Genomic DNA, 22,459 nt, shown 5'->3' with positions numbered 1-22,459 from the left:
AGACCTCAGAAGAACTGAAGAGACGAGATAAAGCATCAGGCTTGGTGTTTTTGAGCCCGGACGATAAGAAATAACAAACTCGAAACGAGCGAAAAACAGAGCCCAACGAGCCTGACGCGCATTAAGTCGTTTGGCTGAACGGATGTACTCAAGGTTCCTATGGTCAGTCCAAACGACAAAAGGAACGGTCGCCCCCTCCAACCACTGTCGCCATTCGCCTAGGGCTAAGCGGATGGCGAGCAGTTCGCGATTACCAACATCATAGTTACGTTCTGACGGCGATAAGCGATGAGAGAAAAACGCGCAAGGATGGACCTTGCCGTCAGAGAGAGAGCGCTGAGAAAGAATGGCTCCCACGCCCACCTCTGACGCGTCAACCTCAACAACAAACTGACTAGAGATGTCAGGTGTAACAAGAATAGGTGCGGATGTAAACGATTCTTAAGAAGATCAAAAGCTCCCTGGGCGGAAACGGACCACTTAAAGCACGTCTTAACAGAAGTAAGGGCTGTGAGGGGAAGCTGCCACCTGACCGAAATTACGGATGAAACGACGATAGAAATTAGCGAAGCCCAGAAAGCGCTGCAGCTCGACGCGTGACTTAGGAACGGGCCAATCAATGACAGCCTGGACCTTAGCGGGATCCATCTTAATGCCCTCAGCGGAAATAACGGAACCGAGAAAAGGGACAGAGGCGGCATGAAAAGTGCACTTCTCAGCCTTCACATAAAGACAGTTCTCCAAAAGGCGCTGGAGGACGCGTCGCATGTGCTGAACATGAATCGAGAGAGACGGTGAAAAAATCAGGATATCGTCCATGTAAACGAAAACAAAAATGTTCAGCATGTCTCTCAGGACGTCGTTAACTAGTGCCTGAAAGACAGCTGGAGCGTTAACGAGGCCGAAAGGAAGAACCCGGTATTCAAAGTGCCCTAACGGAGTGTTAAACGCCGTCTTCCACTCGTCCCCTCCCTGATGCGCACGAGATGGTAGGCGTTACGAAGGTCCAATTTGGTGAAAAACCTGGCTCCCTGCAGGATCTCGAAGGCTGAAGACATAAGAGGAAGCGGATAACGATTCTTAACTGTTATGTCATTCAGCCCTCGATAATCCACGCATGGGCGCAGGGACTCGTCCTTCTTCTGAACAAAAAAAAACCCCGCTCCGGCGGGAGAGGAGGAGGAGACTATGGTACCGGCGTCGAGCGAAACCGACAAATAATCCTCGAGAGCCTTACGTTCGGGAGCCGACAGAGAGTATAATCTACCCCGGGGGGAGTAGTTCCCGGAAGGAGATCAATACTACAGTCATACGACCGGTGTGGAGGGAGAGAAGTGGCCTTGGAACGACTGAACACCGTGCGCAGATCGTGATACTCCTCCGGCACCCCTGTCAAATCGCCAGGCTCCTCCTGTGAAGAAGAGACAGAGGAAACAGGAGGGATAGCAGACATTAAACAGGTCACATGACAAGAAACATTCCAGGATAGGATAGTATTACTAGACCAATTAATAGAAGGGTTATGGCGCACTAGCCAGGGATGACCCAAAACAACAGGTGTAAAAGGTGAACGAAAAATTAAAAAAGAAATGGTTTCGCTATGATTACCAGAGACAGTGAGGGTTAAAGGCAGCGTCTCACGCTGAATCTTGGGGAGAGAACTACCATCTAAAGCGAACAAGGCCGTGGGCTCCCCTAACTGTCTGAGAGGAATGTCATGTTCCCGAGCCCAGGTCTCGTCCATAAAACAGCCCTCCGCCCCAGAGTCTATCAAGGCACTGCAGGAAGCAGATGAACCGGGCCAGCGGAGATGGACCGGAAAGGTAGTGCGTGATCCAGAAGGAGAGGCCTGAGTAGTTGCGCTCACCAGTAGCCCTCCCCTTACTGATGAGCTCTGGCTTTTACTGGACATGAGGTGACAAAATGACCAGCGGAGCCGCAGTAGAGACAGAGGCGATTGGTGATTCTCCGTTCCTTCTCCTTGGCCGAGATGCGGATACCCCCAGCTGCATAGGCTCAGCATCCGAGCCGGCGGAGGAGGGTGGCAGTGATGCGGCAGGTGGCAGTGATGTGGAGAGGGGAGCAACGGAGAACGCGAGCTCCTTTCCACGAGCTCGGCGACGAAGATCAAACCGTCGCTCTATGCGAATAGCGAGGGCTATTAAGGAGTCCAGACTGGAAGGAACCTCCCGGGAGAGGATCTCATCCTTAACCTCGACGAGGAGACCCTCCAGAAAACGAGCGAGCAAAGCCGGCTCGTTCCAGTCACTAGAGGCAGCGAGAGTGCGAAACTCAATAGAATAATCCGTTATGGATCGATTCCCCTGACATAGGGAAGACAGGGCCCTGGAAGCCTCCTCCCCAAAAACAGAACGGTCAAAAACCCGTATCATCTCCTCCTTAAAGTCCTGAAACTGGTTAATACACTCAGCCCTCGCCTCCCAGATTGCCGTGCCCCACTCACGCGCCCGTCCGGTAAGGAGAGAAATGACGTAGGCGATGCGGGCTGCGCTCCTGGAGTAAGTGTTGGGCTGGAGAGAGAACACCACATCACACTGAGTGAGGAATGAGCGGCACTCAGTGGGCTCCCCAGAGTAACAGGGCGGGTTGTTGATCCTGGGCTCCGGAGACTCGGAAACCCTGGAAGTGGGCGGTGGATCGAGGTGGAGTTGGTGAACCTGTCTTGTGAGGTCGGAGACTTGGACGGCCAGGGTCTCAACGGCATGTCGAGCAGCAGACAATTCCTCCTCGTGTCTGCCTAGCATCGCTCCCTGGATCTCGACGGCGGAGTGAAAAGGGTCCGGAGCCGCTGGGTCCATTCTTGGTCTGATTCTTCTGTTATGTACTTGAGTGAAGACCCAAAAGCGGTTTTAACAGAAAACAGAGTTCTTTAATGAAAAACAGGAATGGCATAAATCCTCTTCCAACGTTGACAATGGAACAAAAAGAACGTAGTATAGTGCAGGATGCACCTGCCAGGCAGACTCCGACAGGATAGGACAAGGTGGAAGCAAACGAGACGACAGCTTGCTTCTGGCATCAAAAACACAAACAAGAATCAGACACTGAAAGTAGCAGGAACAGAGAGAGAAATAGAGACCTAATCAGAGGGGGAAGAGAGAACAGGTGTGAAAGAGTGAATGAGCTAGTTAGGGGAGATGTAGAACAGCTGAAGAATGAGAGACAGAGAAGGTAACCTAAAAAGACCAGCAGAGAGAGACAGAGTGAAGAGAAAGGACAGGAACAGACATAACAAGACATGACAAGGACCTACTGAAGAGATGAGTCTTCAATAAAGACTTAAAGGTTGAGACCGAGTCTGCGTCTCTCACATCGATAAGCAGACCGTTCCATACAAATTGAGCTCCTTGGGAGAAAGCCCTGCCTCCAGCTGTTTGCTTAGAAATTCTAGGGACAGTAAGGAGGCCTGCGTCTTGTGACCGTAGCGTACGTGTAGGTATGTACGGCAGGACCAAATCGGAAAAATAGGTAGGAGCAAGCCCATGTAATGCTTTTAGGTTAGCAGTAAAACCTTGAAATCAGCCCTTGCCTTAACAGGAAGCCAGTGTAGGGAGGTTGCACTGGAGTAACATGATTAAATGTTTTGGTTCTAGTCAAGATTCTAGCAGCCGTGTTTAGCACTAACTGAAGTTTATTTAGTGCTTTATCCGGGTAGCTGGAAAGTAGAGCATTGCAGTAGTCTAACGTAGAAGAGACAAAAGCATGGATACATTTTTTGGCATCATTTTTGGACAGAAAGTTTCAGATTTTTGCAATGTTACGTAGATGGAAAAAAGCTGTCCTTGAAACAGTCTTGATATGTTCGTCAAAAGAGAAATCAGGGTCTAGAGTAACGCCAAGGTCCTTCACAGTTTTATTTGCGACATCAGTACAACCATCAAGATTAATTGTAAGATTCAACAGAAGATCGCTTTGTTTCTTGGGACCTAGAACTAGTATGTCTGTTTTGTCCGAGTTTAAAAGTAGAAAGTTTGTAGCAATCCACTTCCTCATGTCTGAAACACTGACTTCCAAGGGACGGCAATTTTGGGGCTTCACCGTGTTTCATCAAAATGTACAGCTGTGTGTCGTCCGCATAGCAGTGAAAGTTAACATTATGTTTTCGAATGACATCACCAAGAGGTAAAATATATAATGAAAACAATAGTGGTCCTAAAATGGAGCCTTGAGGAACACCGAAATGTACAGTTGATTTGTCAGAGGACAAACCATTCACAGAGACAAACTGATATTTTCTGGGTCCAGATTTTTTTTTTTTCAAAAGAAACTTTATTGGTGGATAGGGAGCCGTTATTTATGTTCAACATAGGAGAGCCAAGCACAGGAAGCAGCTCTTTCAGTAGGGTAGCAGCTTGAAGGTTTAGACGCCATACTAAAACACTTGAGTGTCTCTCTTGATCCTTCGTGCTGGCAGTGTTCAGCAGGAAAACTGAGCTTTGGAGAAATACGCTGTCACGCCTTGACCTTAGAGAGCCTTTTTATTTCTCTATTTGGTTAAGTCAGGGTGTGATTTTGGTGAGCATTCTATGTTTTCTATTTCTTTGTTCCCAATCAGAGGCAGCTGTCTATTGTTGTCTCTGATTGGGAATCATACTTAGGCAGCCTTTTTTCCCACCTAATGTTGTGGGTAATTATTTATTTTCTGTGTGTGTTTGTGTTTGCCACGGTTGCGTCACGGTCAGTTTCTGTTTACCTGTTTTTTTTGTGAAGGTTTCACTTTATTAAAGATGTGGAACTACAAGCACGCTGCGCCTTGGCTCATCTATGACAGAGAGTTTGAAGACAGTGAATGTGACATACGCAGATTTAAAGAGGAGTCTGTCATTTGCTTTCTAACTAAAACACTTGAGCGTCTCTCTTGGTCCTGGCAGAGTTGTGCAGACTCAGGACAACTGAGCTTTGAAGGAATACGCAGATTTAAAGAGGAGTCTGTCATTTGCTTTCTAATAATCATAATCTTTTCATCAAAGAAGTTCATGAATTTATCACTGCTGAAGTGAAAGCCATTATCTCTTGGGGAATGCTGCTTTTTAGTTAGCTTTGCGACAATATCAAAAATATATTTGGGATTGTTCTTATTCTCCTCAATTAAGTTGGAAAAATAGGATGATCGAGCAGTAGTGAGGGCTCTTCTTTGAGGGCACGGTACTGTCTTTCCAAGCTAGTTGGAAGACTTCCAGTTTGGCGCCATTTCCGTTCCAATTTTCTGGAAGCTTGCTTCAGAGCTTGGGTGTTTTCTGTATACCAGGGAGCTAGTTTCTTAAGACAAACATTTTTAGTTTTTAGGGGTGTGACTGCATCTAGGGTATTACTCAAGGTTAAATTGAGTTCCTCAGTTTGGTGGTTAACTGATTTTTGTCCTCTGATGTCCTTGGGTAGACAGAGGGAGTCTGGAAGGGCATCTAGGAATCTTTGGGTTGTCTGAGAATTTATAGCACGACTTTTGATGCTCCTTGGTTGGGGTCTGAGCAGATTATTTGTTGCGATTGCAAACGCAATCAAATGGTGGTCCTATAGTCCAGGATTATGAGGAAAAACATTAAGATCCACAACATTTATTCCACGGGACAAAACTAGGTCCAGAGTATGACTGTGACAGTGAGTAGGTCCGGATACATGTTGGACAAAACCCACTGAGTCGATGATGGCTCCGAAAGCCTTTTGGAGTGGGTCTGTGGAGTTTTCCATGTGAATATTAAAATCACCAAAAATTAGAATATTATCTGCCATGACTACAAGGTCCAATAGGAATTCAGGGAACTCAGTGAGGACTCAGTGAGGACTATGACTATAACTGCCTTGGTAGTGAGGGATCTAACATTAAGTAGCCCTATTTTGAGATGTGAGGTATCATGATCTCTTTCAATAATGACAGGAATGGAGGTGGTCTTTATCCTAGTGAGATTGCTAAGGCGAACACCGCCATGTTTAGTTTTGCCCAACTCAGGTCGAGGCACAGACACGGTCTCAATGGGGATAGTTGAGCTGACTACACTGACTGTGCTAGTGGCAGACTCCACTATGCTGGCAGGCTGGCTAACAGCCTGCTGCCTGGCCTGCACCCTATTTCATTGTGGAGGTAAGGGAGATAGAGCCCTGATATCCTCTTTTCTTGGTTGTTGAGAGTGTACACTTTTTTTCCAGTGTGTTTTAGTTCAGCCACATCTCCCCCACGGTGTGTTTTAGTTCAGCCACATCTCCCCCACGGTGTGTTTTATTTCAGCCACATCTCCCCCACGGTGTGTTTTATTTCAGCCACATCTCCCCCACGGTGTGTTTTAGTTCAGCCACATCTCCCCCACGGTGTGTTATAGTTCAGCCACATCTTCCCCACGGTGTGTTTTAGTTCAGCCACATCCTCCCCCACGGTGTGTTTTAGTTCAGCCACATCTCCCCCACGGTGTGTTTTAGTTCAGCCACATCTCCCCCACGGTGTGTTTTAGTTCAGCCACATCCTCCCCCACGGTGTGTTTTAGTTCAGCCACATCGCCCCCACGGTGTGTTTTAGTTCAGCCACATCTCCCCCACGGTGTGTTTTATTTCAGCCACATCTTCCCCACGGTGTGTTTTAGTTCAGCCACATCCTCCCCCACGGTGTGTTTTAGTTCAGCCACATCTCCCCCACGGTGTGTTTTAGTTCAGCCACATCTTCCCCACGGTGTGTTTTAGTTCAGTCACATCTCCCCCACGGTGTGTTTTAGTTCAGCCACATCCTCCCCCACGGTGTGTTTTATTTCCTTTGTCTTGTGTTTTACGTATCTTGTCTTATTCTCAAATTCATCCAGATTGACTTTGGGAACATGCAAACACTTGAGGGGCAGACGACCCTGGTACTGGAGGGGCAGACGACCCTGGTACTGGAGGGGCAGACGACCCTGGTACTGGAGGGGCAGACGACCCTGGTACTGGAGGTGCAGACGACCCTGGTACTGGAGGGGCAGACGACCCTGGTACTGGAGGGGCAGACGACCCTGGTACTGGAGGGGCAGACGACCCTGGTACTGGAGGGGCAGACGACCCTGGTACTGGAGGGGCAGACGACCCTGGTACTGGAGGGGCAGACGACCCTGGTACTGGAGGGGCAGACGACCCTGGTACTGGAGGGGCAGACGACCCTGGTACTGGAGGGGCAGACGACCCTGGTACTGGAGGGGCAGACGACCCTGGTACTGGAGGTGCAGACGACCCTGGTACTGGAGGGGCAGACGACCCTGGTACTGGAGGGGCAGACGACCCTGGTACTGGAGGGGCAGACGACCCTGGTACTGGAGGGGCAGACGACCCTGGTACTGGAGGGGCAGACGACCCTGGTACTGGAGGTGCAGACGACCCTGGTACTGGAGGGGCAGACGACCCTGGTACTGGAGGGGCAGACGACCCTGGTACTGGAGGAGCAGACGACCCTGGTCCTGGGGGGGCACAGGCGTTTTCCTGTTTATGATTTAACAAATCTGGAAGACCAGGCACCCCATGAACAGGGTTGCCTATCCCTGTAGGTGGACAGCATGCGTCACTCCAGGTCTCGCTCATCCTCTCCTCTCTGTCCTCCCTGTAGGTGGACAGCCTATGTCACACCAGGTCTCGCTCATCCTCTCCTCTCTGTCCTCCCTGTAGGTGGACAGCCTATGTCACACCAGGTCTCGCTCATCCTCTCCTCTCTGTCCTCCCTGTAGGTGGACAGCCTATGTCACACCAGGTCTCGCTCATCCTCTCCTCTCTGTCCTCCCTGTAGGTGGACAGCCTACGTCACACCAGGTCTCGCTCATCCTCTCCTCTCTGTCCTCCCTGTAGGTGGACAGCCTACGTCACACCAGGTCTCGCTCATCCTCTCCTCTGTGTCCTCCCTGTAGGTGGACAGCCTACGTCACACCAGGTCTCGCTCATCCTCTCCTCTCTGTCCTCCCTGTAGGTGGACAGCATGCGTCACTCCAGGTCTCGCTCATCCTCTCCTCTCCTCTCTGTCCTCCCTGTAGGTGGACAGCCTACGTCACTCCAGGTCTCGTCTGAACATCTATAAGGCGCTGGCCTCTCCCTCGCTCATCTCTCTCTCCAGTGAAGACCCCATCCTCACTGCCTTCAGACTGGGCTGGGAACTCAAAGAACTCAGCAAGGTCTGTAACAACATTTCCCCAGCAGTTTAAAATACACATGAAGGGTTATATAGTGTATTACTGTTTATTCCTCTTCGTAGCTGGAGAATGAGTTCCGTCAGGAGTATGAGGAGCTGTCTCAGCAGTGTGGTGTTTATAACATGTTTATAAAGGGTTATAAAGGCTATCTAACAGTTAATAACCTGTCTATTCCTCTTCGTAGCTGGAGAATGAGTTCCGTCAGGAGTATGAGGAGCTGTCTCAGCAGTGTGGTGTTTATAACATGTTTATAAAGGGTTATAAAGGCTTTCTAACAGTTAATAACCTGTCTATTCCTCTTCGTAGCTGGAGAATGAGTTCCGTCAGGAGTATGAGGAGCTGTCTCAGCAGTGTGGTGTTTATAACATGTTTATAAAGGGTTATAAAGGCTTTCTAACAGTTAATAACCTGTCTATTCCTCTTCGTAGCTGGAGAATGAGTTCCGTCAGGAGTATGAGGAGCTGTCTCAGCAGTGTGGTGTTTATAACATGTTTATAAAGGGTTATAAAGGCTTTCTAACAGTTAATAACCTGTCTATTCCTCTTCGTAGCTGGAGAATGAGTTCCGTCAGGAGTATGAGGAGCTGTCTCAGCAGTGTGGTGTTTATAACATGTTTATAAAGGGTTATAAAGGCTTTCTAACAGTTAATAACCTGTCTATTCCTCTTCGTAGCTGGAGAATGAGTTCCGTCAGGAGTATGAGGAGCTGTCTCAGCAGTGTAAGCTGTTTGCTAAAGACCTGTTGGACCAGGCTAGGAGCAGCAGAGAGCTGGAGACTATACTGAACCACAGAGATGACAGTGAAGAACTGGACCCTAGAGAGACCAGCCATGACCTGGCCAAACTCAAACTGGCCATCAAATACCAACACAAAGAGGTAGGACATGTTATCTTCCTTTGGCTGCAGGGGCAGTATTGAGTAGCTTGGATGAATAAGGTGCCCAGAGGTGCCCATAGTAAACGGCCTGCTCCTCAGTCCCAGTTGCTAATATATGCATATTATTATTCATATTGGATAGAAAACACTCTGAAGTTTCTAAAACTGTTTGAATTATGTCTGTGAGTATAACAGATTCGAACTTGCAACCTTTGGTTACTAGTCCAACACTATAACCACTAGGCTACGCTGCCGCAGGTAGGTGTAAGGAAGGAAGGTGTAAGACAAGTAGGTGTAAGGAAGGTAGGTGTAAGACAAGTAGGTGTAAGGAAGGTAGGTGTAAGGAAGGTAGGTGTAAGGAAGGTAGGTGTAAGACAAGTAGGTGTAAGGAAGGTAGGTGTAAGGAAGGTAGGTGTAAGACAAGTAGGTGTAAGGAAGGTAGGTGTAAGGAAGGTAGGTGTAAGACAAGTAGGTGTAAGAAAGGTAGGTGTAAGACAAGTGGGTGTAAGGAAGGTAGGTGTAAGGAAGGTAGGTGTAAGACAAGTAGGTGTAAGGAAGGTAGGTGTAAGACAAGTAGGTGTAAGGAAGGTACGTGTAAGGAAGGTAGGTGTAAGACAAGTAGGTGTAAGGAAGGTAGGTGTAAGGAAGATAGGTGTAAGACAAGTAGGTGTAAGGAAGGTAGGTAGAAGACAAGTAGGTGTAAGGAAGGTAGGTGTAAGGAAGGTAGGTGTAAGACAAGTAGGTGTAAGGAAGGTAGGTGTAAGACAAGTAGGTGTAAGGAAGGTAAGTGTAAGGAAGGTAGGTGTAAGACAAGTAGGTGTAAGGAAGGTAGGTGTAAGACAAGTAGGTGTAAGGAAGGTAGGTGTAAGGAAGGTAGGTGTAAGACAAGTAGGTGTAAGACAAGTAGGTGTAAGGAAGGAAGGTGTAAGACAAGTAGGTGTAAGGAAGGTAGGTGTAAGACAAGTAGGTGTAAGGAAGGTAGGTGTAAGACAAGTAGGTGTAAGGAAGGTAGGTGTAAGACAAGTAGGTGTAAGGAAGGTAGGTGTAAGACAAGTAGGTGTAAGGAAGGTAGGTGTAAGACAAGTAGATGTAAGGAAGGTAGGTGTAAGACAAGTAGATGTAAGGAAGGTAGGTGTAAGACAAGTAGGTGTAAGGAAGGTAGGTGTAAGACAAGTAGGTGTAAGGAAGGTAGGTGTAAGACAAGTAGATGTAAGGAAGGTACATTTACATTACATTTAAGTCATTTAGCAGACGCTCTTATCCAGAGCGACTTACAAATTGGTGAATTCACCTTCTGACATCCAGTGGAACAGCCACTTTACAATAGTGCATCTAAATCATTAAGGGGGGTGGTGAGAAGGATTACTTATCCTATCCTAGGTATTCCTTGAAGAGGTGGGGTTTCAGGTGTCTCCGGAAGGTGGTGATTGACTCCGCTGTCCTGGCGTCGTGAGGGAGTTTGTTCCACCATTGGGGGGCCAGAGCAGCGAACAGTTTTGACTGGGCTGAGCGGGAACTGTACTTCCTCAATGGTAGGGAGGCGCGCAGGCCAGAGGTGGATGAACGCAGTGCCCTTGCTTGGGTGTAGGGCCTGATCAGAGCCTGGAGGTACTGCGGTGCCGTTCCCCTCACAGCTCCGTAGGCAAGCACCATGGTCTTGTAGCGGATGCGAGCTTCAACTGGAAGCCAGTGGAGAGAGCGGAGGTGTAAGACAAGGTGTAAGACAAGTAGGTGTAAGGAAGGTAGGTGTAAGACAAGTAGATGTAAGGAAGGTAGGTGTAAGACAAGTAGGTGTAAGGAAGGTAGGTGTAAGACAAGTAGGTTACTACACTAGAATTCAATGTGAGGTCCATAAGGGTTACTACACTAGAATTCAATGTGAGGTCCATTAGGGTTACTACACTAGAACTCAATTTGAGGTCCATAAGGGTTACTACACTAGAATTCAATGTGAGGTCCATAAGGGTTACTACACTAGAACTCAATGTGAGGTCCATAAGGGTTACTACACTAGAACTCAATGTGAGGTCCATTAGAGTTACTACACTAGAATTCAATGTGAGGTCCATAAGGGTTACTACACTAGAACTCAATGTGAGGTCCATAAGGGTTACTACACTAGAATTCAATGTGAGGTCCATAAGGGTTACTACACTAGAACTCAATGTGAGGTCCATAAGGGTTACTACACTAGAACTCAATGTGAGGTCCATTAGGGTTACTACACTAGAATTCAATGTGAGGTCCATAAGGGTTACTACACTAGAATTCAATGTGAGGTCCATAAGGGTTACTACACTAGAATTCAATGTGAGGTCCATAAGGGTTACTACACTAGAATTCAATGTGAGGTCCATAAGGGTTACAGCACTAGAATTCAATGTGAGGTCCATAAGGGTTACTACACTAGAATTCAATGTGAGGTCCATAAGGGTTACTACACTAGAATTCAAAGTGAGGTCCATAAGGGTTACTACACTAGAACTCAATGTGAGGTCCATAAGGGTTACTACACTAGAATTCAAAGTGAGGTCCATAAGGGTTACTACACTAGAATTCAAAGTGAGGTCCATAAGGGTTACTACACTAGAACTCAATGTGAGGTCCATAAGGGTTACTACACTAGAACTCAATGTGAGGTCCATTAGGGTTACTACACTAGAATTCAATGTGAGGTCCATAAGGGTTACTACACTAGAATTCAATGTGAGGTCCATAAGGGTTACTACACTAGAATTCAAAGTGAGGTCCATAATGGTTACTACACTAGAACTCAATGTGAGGTCCATAAGGGTTACTACACTAGAACTCAATGTGAGGTCCATTAGGGTTACTACACTAGAATTCAATGTGAGGTCCATAAGGGTTACTACACTAGAACTCAATGTGAGGTCCATAAGGGTTACTACACTAGAATTCAATGTGAGGTCCATAAGGGTTACTACACTAGAATTCAATGTGAGGTCCATAAGGGTTACTACACTAGAATTCAATGTGAGGTCCATAAGGGTTACTACACTAGAATTCAATGTGAGGTCCATAAGGGTTACTACACTAGAATTCAATGTGAGGTCCATAAGGGTTACTACACTAGAATTCAATGTGAGGTCCATAAGGGTTACTACACTAGAATTCAATGTGAGGTCCATAAGGGTTACTACACTAGAACTCAATGTGAGGTCCATAAGGGTTACTACACTAGAACTCAATGTGAGGTCCATAAGGGTTACTACACTAGAACTCAATGTGAGGTCCATTAGGGTTACTACACTAGAATTCAATGTGAGGTCCATAAGGGTTACTACACTAGAATTCAATGTGAGGTCCATAAGGGTTACTACACTAGAACTCAATGTGAGGTCCATTAGAGTTACTACACTAGAATTCAATGTGAGGTCCATAAGGGTTACTACACTAGAATTCAATGTGAGGTCCATAAGGGTTACTACACTAGAATTCAAAGTGAGGTCCATAAGGGTTACTACACTAGAATTCAATGTGAGGTCCATAAGGGTTACTACACTAGAATTCAATGTGAGGTCCATAAGGGTTACTACACTAGAATTCAAAGTGAGGTCCATAATGGTTACTACACTAGAACTCAATGTGAGGTCCATAAGGGTTACTACACTAGAACTCAATGTGAGGTCCATTAGGGTTACTACACTAGAATTCAATGTGAGGTCCATAAGGGTTACTTCACTATAAGCAAGCAAGTGACGTCACCGATTGCAACGCTATTTAGCGCACACCGCTAACTAAGCTAGCCGTTTCACATCCGTTCCAGTCACCCCCCTTTTGACCTCCTCCTTTCCGCAGCAACCAGTGATCCGGGTCAACAGTATCAATGTAACAGTATAATTTTAAACCGTCCCCTCGCCCCTACCTGGGCGCGAACCAGGGACCCTCTGCACACATCAACAACAGTCACCCACGAAGCATCGTTACCCATCGCTCCACAAAAGCCGCAGCTCTTGCAGAGCAAAGGGGAACTACTACTTCAAGGTCTCAGAGCAAGTGACGTCACTGATTGAAACGCTATTTAGCGCACACCGCTAACTAAGCTAGCCGTTTCACATCCGTTACACACTCACAGACAATATCTTTGCAGTGTTGGAAACGTCAGAGTGTTTTCTTTCCAAAGCTATCAATTATATGTTTAGTCGAGCATCTTTTCGTGACAAAATTTCTTCTTTAAAAACGGGAACGTTTTTTTATCCAAAAATTAAAAGAGCGCCCCCTATATCGAAGAAGTTAAAAACAATTCCATGTGTTAGTTTAGTATGTTTTAAGAAACATGGATGAACGTTTAATTCTGACGTGAGACTGTGAGACCTAGTTGCTATAGGTGTTTTTGTTCAAATGTCTTTACATGTCTTTAAAGGATGAAAACCTATAGTTGTGTCTGTGTGTGTTCATGTTGTCGAGTTCATCACATCGACTGTAGTATAAATCAAGTTTTGATAAATGTTTGGGAATGAGTTGTAAGTCTTGACAGACAAGGCAATACAACATTAGCATATTCTACAGTGAACAACTGTAGAGGCTTTTTAATTAGTTAAAGTCCCTGGATTTACGAACGGTACTAAGGTCATGTTTTATTATGTTAGAATGGACAGATATAATCAAAGTCTCTAACAGGGGATCATTTACAACCACAGTCCCTCCCCTCTCTTTCTTTCTCTCTGTCTCTGGGCTTTTACTGAGATTAAAAAAGACACTTTAGGAAAATAGTCATCATCGACATTGAAAAACCGCAACACCCTCCTCGTCCCCTCCCCTCTCTCTCTTTCTTCTTTTGTCTTAACTGTGGTACGATGGGTTCATGTCTGTCCTCTTCTTCTTCTCTCTCTGTAGTTTGTAGCTCAGCCGAACTGCCAACAGCTCCTAGCTACTCTGTGGTATGATGGGTTCATGTCTGTCCTCTTCTTCTTCTCTCTCTGTAGTTTGTAGCCCAGCCTAACTGCCAGCAGCTCCTAGCTACTCTGTGGTGTGATGGGTTCATGTCTGTCCTCTTCTTCTTCTCTCTCTGTAGTTTGTAGCCCAGCCTAACTGCCAGCATCTCCTAGCTACTCTGTGGTGTGATGGGTTCATGTCTGTCCTCTTCTTCTTCTCTCTCTGTAGTTTGTAGCCCAGCCTAACTGCGAGCATCTCCTTGTTACTCTGTGGTGTGATGGGTTCATGTCTGTCCTCTTCTTCTTCTCTCTCTGTAGTTTGTAGCCCAGCCTAACTGCGAGCATCTCCTTGTTACTCTGTGGTACGATGGGTTCATGTCTGTCCTCTTCTTCTTCTCTCTCTGTAGTTTGTAGCCCAGCCGAACTGCCAACAGCTCCTAGCTACTCTGTGGTACGATGGGTTCCCTGGCTGGAGGAGGAGACACTGGGTTGTCAAACTGGGGACCTGTTTCATCATAGGACTGCTGTTCCCTGTCTTCTCAATGGTCAGTGTGTGTGTGTGTGTGTGTGTGTGTGTGTGTGTGTGTGTGTGTGTGTGTGTGTGTGTGTGTGTGTGTGTGTGTGTGTGTGTGTGTGTGTGTGTGTGTGTGTGTGTGTGTGTGTGTGTATAACCGGTTTTATAGGACTGCTGTTTCCTGTCTTCTCGCTGGTCAGACCCAAACACTATCCTACCGACCCAAACACTATCTTACAGACCCAAACACTATCGTACCGACCCAAACACTATCCTACCGACCCAAACACTATCGTACAGACCCAAACACTATCGTACCGACCCAAACACTATCGTACAGACCCAAACACTATCCTACTGACCCAAACACTATCCTACTGACCCAAACACTATCGTACAGACCCAAACACTATCGTACCGACCCAAACACTATCGTACAGACCCAAACACTATCTTACAGACCCAAACACTATCGTACCGACCTAAACACTATCGTACCGACCCAAACACTATCGTACCGACCCAAACACTATCGTACAGACCCAAACACTATCGTACCGACCCAAACACTATCGTACAGACCCAAACACTATCCTACTGACCCAAACATTATCTTACAGACCCAAACACTATCCTACTGACCCAAACACTATCGTACAGACCCAAACACTATCCTACCGACCCAAACACTATCGTACAGACCCAAACACTATCGTATAGACCCAAACACTATCGTACAGACCTAAACACTATCGTACCGACCCAAACAGGCCCTTCTATTTTCTTTTCTGACTCTTTCCAGCCTGGTTTGGCTCAGCCTGGTTTGGCTCAGCCTGGTTTGGCTCAGCCTGGTTTGGCTCAGCTTGGTTTGGCTCAGCTCAGTACTGCCAAAAAGTCTAATGTATATATGTATGTGAAATTCCGGAGGTTGGAACATTTCTGGAATCAGAAGGGAATAAGTAAGGAAATTCTCCAACTGCGAATACTCCAACTGGGAATACTCCAACTGTGAATACTCCAACTGGGAATACTCCAACTGGGAATGCTCCAACTGTGAATACTCCCACGGTGAATACTCCAACTGGGAATACTCCAACTGGGAATACTCCCACGGTGAATACTCCAACTGGGAATATTCCAACTGCAACTGGGAATATATCAACTGGGAATATATCAACTGGGAAAATTCCAACTGGGAAGACTCCAACTGGGAATACTCCAACTGGGAAGACTCCAACTGGGAAGACTCCAACTGGGAAGACTCCAACTGGGAATACTCCAACTGGGAAGACTCCAACTGGGAAGACTCCAACTGGGAAGACTCCAACTGGGAAGACTCCAACTGGGAAGACTCCAACTGTGAATATTCCAACTGTGAATACTCCAACTGTGAATACTCCAACTGTGAATATTCCAACTGTGAATATTCCCACTGTGAATATTCCAACGGTGAATATTCCAACTGTGAATATTCCAACTGTGAATATTCCAACCGTGAATATTCCAACTGTGAATATTCCAACTGTGAATATTCCAACTGTGAATATTCCAACTGTGAATTCTCCAACTGTGAATATTCCAACTGTGAATATTCCAACTGTGAATATTCCAACTGTGAATATTCCAACTGTGAATATTCCAACTGTGAATATTCCAACTGTGAATTCTCCAACTGTGAATATTCCAACTGTGAATATTCCAACTGTGAATATTCCAACTGTGAATATTCCAACCGTGAATTTTCCAACTGTGAATTCAGAAAAAAACTTTGGGAATGTTTCTGGAACCGTACTAACCTCCCTCTCCTCTCTCCTCTCTCTCCTCCCTCCCTCTTCTCTCTCTCTCCCTCTCCTCTCTCCTCTCTCCTCTCTCTCCTCCCTCTCTCTTCTCTGCCTCCCTCTCTCTTCTCTGCCTCCCTCTCCTCTCTCCTCTCTCTCCTCCCTCTCTCTTCTCTGTCTCTCTTCCCGCTCTTACCGCTCTCCTTCCTCCCTCTCTCTTCTCTGCCTCCCTCTCTCTTCTCTGCCTCCCTCTCTCTTCTCTGCCTCCCTCTCCTCTCTCCTCTCTCTCCTCCCTCTCTCTTCTCTGTCTCTCTTCCCGCTCTTACCGCTCTCCTTCCTTCCTCTCTCTTCTCTGTCTCTCTGCCTCTATCTCTCCTCTCTCTTCCCTCTCTTACCGCTCTCCTTCCTTCCTCTCTCTTCTCTGTCTCTCCCCCTCTCTCCTCTCTCTTACCTCTCTCTTGCCTGCCTTCCTCTCTTCTCTGCCTCCACCTCTCTTGTCTCCCTCTCCTCTCTCCTCTCTCTCTTCTCTGCCTCCCTCTCTCTCCACTCCCGCTCTCTCCAGATCTATCTCCTAGCCCCTAAGTCTGCCTTAGGTGTGTTTGTGAAGAAACCCTTCATCAAGTTTATCTGTCACACAGCATCGTACCTGAACTTCCTCTTCCTCCTCCTCCTCGCCTCACAACACATCGCCAGGACTAACCTACATATGCAGGTAAGTCAGAAAGTAATGAATGAATGAAATATGAATTACAGGGATACTTCGGGATGTTGGTATCTACTTCGCCCAGAGTCAGATGAACTCGTGGGTATCATTGTTATGTCTCTGTGTCCAGTATGAAGGAAGTTAGAGGTAGTTTTGCGAGCAAATGCTAACTAGCGTTAGCACAATGACTGGAAGTATCTGTTAGCATGCTCCCCCCATAGACCCCCAGTTATTGTGCTAACGCTTGTTTCGCTCATTGCCAAAATCCTGAAGTATCCCTTTTAAGTTATGCTAAGTCAGTCATTTATTAGGTCATTTATATTTATCTACAAATGCAGGTAACCTTAGGCCCAGTGTTTCCATTATATTAAAATAACAAAATCAGAAAAACATTGTATGGTTTTTGCTGACTAGGAAGATGTTTTGAATATTTTTAACCATTTGTGACCAATACATCCATCCAATCTAATCTAATCTCATTTAATGCAGGGCCCTCCTCCTACTGTGGTTGAATGGATGATACTACCCTGGGTACTAGGTGAGGAGAGAATCACTGAGAGAGAATCACTGAGACAGAATCACTGAGACAGAATCACCAAGAGAGAATCACTGAGGAGAGAATCACTGAGACAGAATCACTGAGACAGAATCACCAAGAGAGAATCACTGAGGAGAGAATCACTGAGACAGAATCACTGAGACAGAATCACTGAGACAGAATCACTGAGACAGAATCACCAAGAGAGAATCACCGAGACAGAATCACTGAGACAGAATCACTGAGACAGAATCACTGAGACAGAATCACCAAGAGAGAATCACTGAGGAGAGAATCACTGAGACAGAATCACTGAGACAGAATCACTGAGACAGAATCACTGAGACAGATTCACTGAGACAGAATCACCAAGAGAGAATCACTGAGGAGAGAATCACTGAGACAGAATCACTGAGACAGAATCACTGAGGAGAGAATCACTGAGAGAGAATCACTGAGACAGAATCACGAAGAGAGAATCACTGAGGAGAGAATCACTGAGAGAGAATCACTGAGACAGAATCACCAAGAGAGAATAACCGAGACAGAATCACTGAGACAGAATCACCAAGAGAGAATCACTGAGACATAATCACTGAGACAGAATCACCAAGAGAGAATCACTGAGACAGAATCACTGAGACAGAATCACTGAGACAGAATCACTGAGACAGAATCACTGAGACAGAATCACTGAGACAGAATCACCAAGAGATAATCACTGAGACAGAATCACTGAGACAGAATCACCAAGACAGAATCACCAAGTGAGAATCACTGAGGAGAGAATCACTGAGAGAGAATCACTGAGGAGAGAATCACTGAGAGAGAATCACTGAGAGAGAATCACTGAGGAGAGAATCACTGAGACATAATCACTGAGAGAGAATCACTGAGAGAGAATCACTGAGGAGAGAATCACTGAGAGAGAATCACTGAGAGAGAATCACTGAGGAGAGAATCACTGAGAGAGAATCACTGAGAGAGAATCACTGAGGAGAGAATCACTGAGACATAATCACTGAGAGAGAATCACAGAGAGAGAATCACTGAGGAGAGAATCACTGAGACATAATCACTGAGAGAGAATCACTGAGAGAGAATCACTGAGGAGAGAATCACTGAGAGAGAATCACTGAGACAGAATCACGAAGAGAGAATCACTGAGGAGAGAATCACTGAGAGAGAATCACTGAGACAGAATCACCAAGAGAGAATAACCGAGACAGAATCACTGAGACAGAATCACCAAGAGAGAATCACTGAGACATAATCACTGAGACAGAATCACTGAGACAGAATCACTGAGACAGAATCACTGAGACAGAATCACTGAGACAGAATCACTGAGACAGAATCACCAAGAGATAATCACTGAGACAGAATCACTGAGACAGAATCACCAAGACAGAATCACCAAGTGAGAATCACTGAGGAGAGAATCACTGAGAGAGAATCACTGAGGAGAGAATCACTGAGAGAGAATCACTGAGAGAGAATCACTGAGGAGAGAATCACTGAGACATAATCACTGAGAGAGAATCACTGAGAGAGAATCACTGAGGAGAGAATCACTGAGAGAGAATCACTGAGAGAGAATCACTGAGGAGAGAATCACTGAGAGAGAATCACTGAGAGAGAATCACTGAGGAGAGAATCACTGAGAGAGAATCACAGAGAGAATCACTGAGGAGAGAATCACTGAGACATAATCACTGAGAGAGAATCACTGAGAGAGAATCACTGAGGAGAGAATCACTGAGAGAGAATCACTGAGAGAGAATCACTGAGGAGAGAATCACTGAGAGAGAATCACTGAGAGAGAATCACTGAGGAGAGAATCACTGAGACATAATCACTGAGAGAGAATCACTGAGAGAGAATCACTGAGAGGGAATCACTGAGAGAGAATCACTGAGGAGAGAATCACTGAGAGAGAATCACTGAGGAGAGAATCACTGAGAGAGAATCACTGAGAGGGAATCACTGAGAGAGAATCACTGAGAGAGAATCACAGAGAGGGAATCACAGAGAGAGAATCACTGAGAGAGAATCACTGAGGAGAGAATCACTGAGACATAATCACTGAGAGAGAATCACTGAGAAGAAAATCACTGAGGAGAGAATCACTGAGGAGAGAATCACTGAGGGGAGAATCACTGAGAGAGAGTCACAGAGACAGAATCACTGAGGAGAGAAACAACTTTTCCTCTTTGAATAAACCCCAATTTCCTCCCCCTGATTTGCTTTGGGGTCTGTTATTGAAGAGTAACATCAACTGGTCTCTCTCTCTCTCTCTCTCTCTCTCTCTCTCTCTCTCTCTCTCTCTCTCTCTCTCTCTCTCTCTCTCTCTCTCTTCCTCTCACTCTCTCTCTCCCTTTCTCTCTCTCTCTCTCTCTCTCTCTCTCTCTTCTTCCTCTCTCTCTCTCTCTCTCTCTCTCTCTCTCTTTCTCTCCCTCTCTCTCTTCCTCTCTCTCTCTCTCTCTCTCTCTCTCTCTCTCTCTCTTCCCCTCTCTCTCTCTCTCTCTCTCTCTCTCTTCCTCTCTCTCTCTATATATATATATCAGGTTTTATCTGGGCTGAGATTAAGGAGATGTGGGATGGAGGTTTTACAGAGTATATACACGACTGGTGGAACCTGATGGATTTTGCTATGAACTCCCTCTACCTGGCTACTATATCACTGAAGATAGTGGCTTATGTTAAGGTAAGATACACACACACACACTTGGTGATTTACTTGTGGTGGCGAGGGACTCTTCCTAGAAAACACATCAGCTTTTTGGGGGACGGAGGAAAAACCTTCGGGGAGTTGTTTATTGTTTATGAACATTCTAGAACATCCTGGAACATTTTTATGAACATTCTGGAACATCCTGGAACATTTTTATGAACATTCTGGAACATTGTGATGAACATTCTGGAACATCCTGGGACATCCTGGAACATTTTTATGAACATTCTGGAAAATCCTGGGACATTTTTATGAACATTCTGGAACATCCGGGAACATCCGGGAACATCCTGGAACATCCTGGAACATTGTGATGAACATTCTGGAACATCCGGGAACATCCGGGAACATCCTGGAACATCCTGGAACATTGTGATGAATATTGTGGAACATTGTGATGAACATTCTGGAACATCCGGGAACATCCTGGAACATCCTGGAACATTGTGATGAACATTCTGGAACATCCGGGAACATCCTGGAACATCCTGGAACATTGTGATGAATATTCTGGAACATTGTGATGAACATTCTGGAACATCCTGGAACATCCGGAAACATTTTTATGAACATTCTGGAACATCCGGGAACATCCGGGAACATTCTGGAACATTGTGGAACAGTGTGATGAACATTATGGAACATCCGGGAACATCCACTGTTGATAGGCCTCAACTTGGTGTTCTGACGAGAGCTGAATGTGTGTAGTTTGTTGTGAGTACATGCATGGTGGGTGTTTGTGTAAGTGAATGTTGATAGCAGCAGTGCTAGATGGATTCCTGTGATACTGGCTGAGAAGCTACATTTAGAATGAGAGGAGCTCAACCATGCCAAGATTGAACTTTGACATGTTGTCAAACCACAAAAATCTCTCTCTTCCTTTCCGCTTTCCTCTCTCTCTCTCTCTCTCCCTTCCTCTCTCTCTCTCTCCCTCTCTCTCTCTCCTTCCCTACCCCCTCTCTGTCTCTCTCTAATCCATCCATCGTTCCCTCCCTCCCAACCTTCATCCCTCTCTCTCTTTCCCCCTCTCTCCCTCACTCCCTCCTTAACCCTCTCTCTCTCTCTGTAGTACAACTCCCCCCGTCCTAGAGAAGAGTGGGAGATGTGGCACCCTACCCCCTCTCTCCCTCCCTCCTTAACCCTCTCTCTCTCTCTCTCTCTCTCTCTCTCTCTCTCTCTCTCCGTAGTACAACTCCCCCCATCCTAGAGAAGAGTGGGAGATGTGGCACCCTACCCCCTCCCTCCCTCCTGAACCCTCTCTCTTTCTCTCTGTAGTACAACTCTTCCCGTCCTAGAGAAGAGTGGGAGATGTGGCACCCTACCCCCTCTCTTCCTCCCTCCTTAACCCTCTCTCTCTCTCTCTCTCTCTCTCTCTCCGTAGTACAACTCCTCCCGTCCTAGAGAAGAGTGGGAGATGTGGCACCCTACCCTGATAGCAGAAGCATTGTTTGCTATAGCTAATATCTTCAGTTCTCTACGACTCATCTCCCTGTTCACAGCCAACTCCCACCTGGGACCTCTACAGGTTAGTGAGTGTGTTTTGTATGATGATGGTGGTGATGATGATGGTGATGATGATGGTGATGATGATGATGTGTTGAGGGTATTGATGATGGTGGTGATGATGATGACGTGATGATGATGATGGTGATGATGATGACGATGGTGATGTTGATGATGGTGATGATGATGGTGGTGATGATGATGATGATGATTATATTGATGATGATGGTGATGATTATATTGATGATGATGGTGATGATGATGACGTGGTGATGATGATGATGATGACGTGGTGATGATGATGATGATGATGATGGTGATGATGATGATGATGATGATGATTATATTGATGATGATGGTGATGATGATGACGTGGTGATGATTATATTGATGATGATGGTGATGATGATGACGTGGTGATGATGATGATGATGATGATGATGATGGTGATGATGATGATGATGATTATATTGATGATGATGGTGGTGATTATATTGATGATGGTGATGATTATATTGATGATGGTGATGATTATATTGATGATGATGATGATGATTATATTGATGATGATGATGATGATTATATTGATGATGGTGATGATTATATTGATGATGATGGTGATGATTATATTGATGATGGTGATGATTATATTGATGATGATGGTGATGATTATATTGATGATGATGATGATGATTATATTGATGATGGTGATGATTATATTGATGATGATGATTATATTGATGATGGTGATGATGATTATATTGATGA

At 45.9% G+C, this 22,459-nt stretch overlaps 1 protein-coding gene across 1 annotated transcript in view; it reads left to right on the top strand.

Moving 5' to 3' along the window:
• The window catches only part of LOC135516493 (short transient receptor potential channel 5-like), a 112,939-nt gene that overhangs the window by 47,896 nt on the left and 42,584 nt on the right, over nucleotides 1-22,459 (top strand). Inside the window, exons 5-11 of the mRNA XM_064940836.1 lie at nucleotides 7,995-8,132; nucleotides 8,823-9,026; nucleotides 14,329-14,466; nucleotides 16,776-16,925; nucleotides 17,406-17,454; nucleotides 20,022-20,161; nucleotides 21,570-21,713. Coding sequence (XP_064796908.1) covers nucleotides 7,995-8,132; nucleotides 8,823-9,026; nucleotides 14,329-14,466; nucleotides 16,776-16,925; nucleotides 17,406-17,454; nucleotides 20,022-20,161; nucleotides 21,570-21,713 — 963 coding nt within the window. The remainder of the gene's footprint in view (nucleotides 1-7,994; nucleotides 8,133-8,822; nucleotides 9,027-14,328; nucleotides 14,467-16,775; nucleotides 16,926-17,405; nucleotides 17,455-20,021; nucleotides 20,162-21,569; nucleotides 21,714-22,459) is intronic.

The sequence above is a fragment of the Oncorhynchus masou genome, chromosome 27 (assembly GCF_036934945.1).
Source record: "Oncorhynchus masou masou isolate Uvic2021 chromosome 27, UVic_Omas_1.1, whole genome shotgun sequence".
NCBI classification, from domain to species: Eukaryota; Metazoa; Chordata; class Actinopteri; order Salmoniformes; family Salmonidae; genus Oncorhynchus; species Oncorhynchus masou.
Note: the sequence above shows the minus strand (reverse complement) of the source record. Positions and strands in the feature narration are given on the sequence as shown.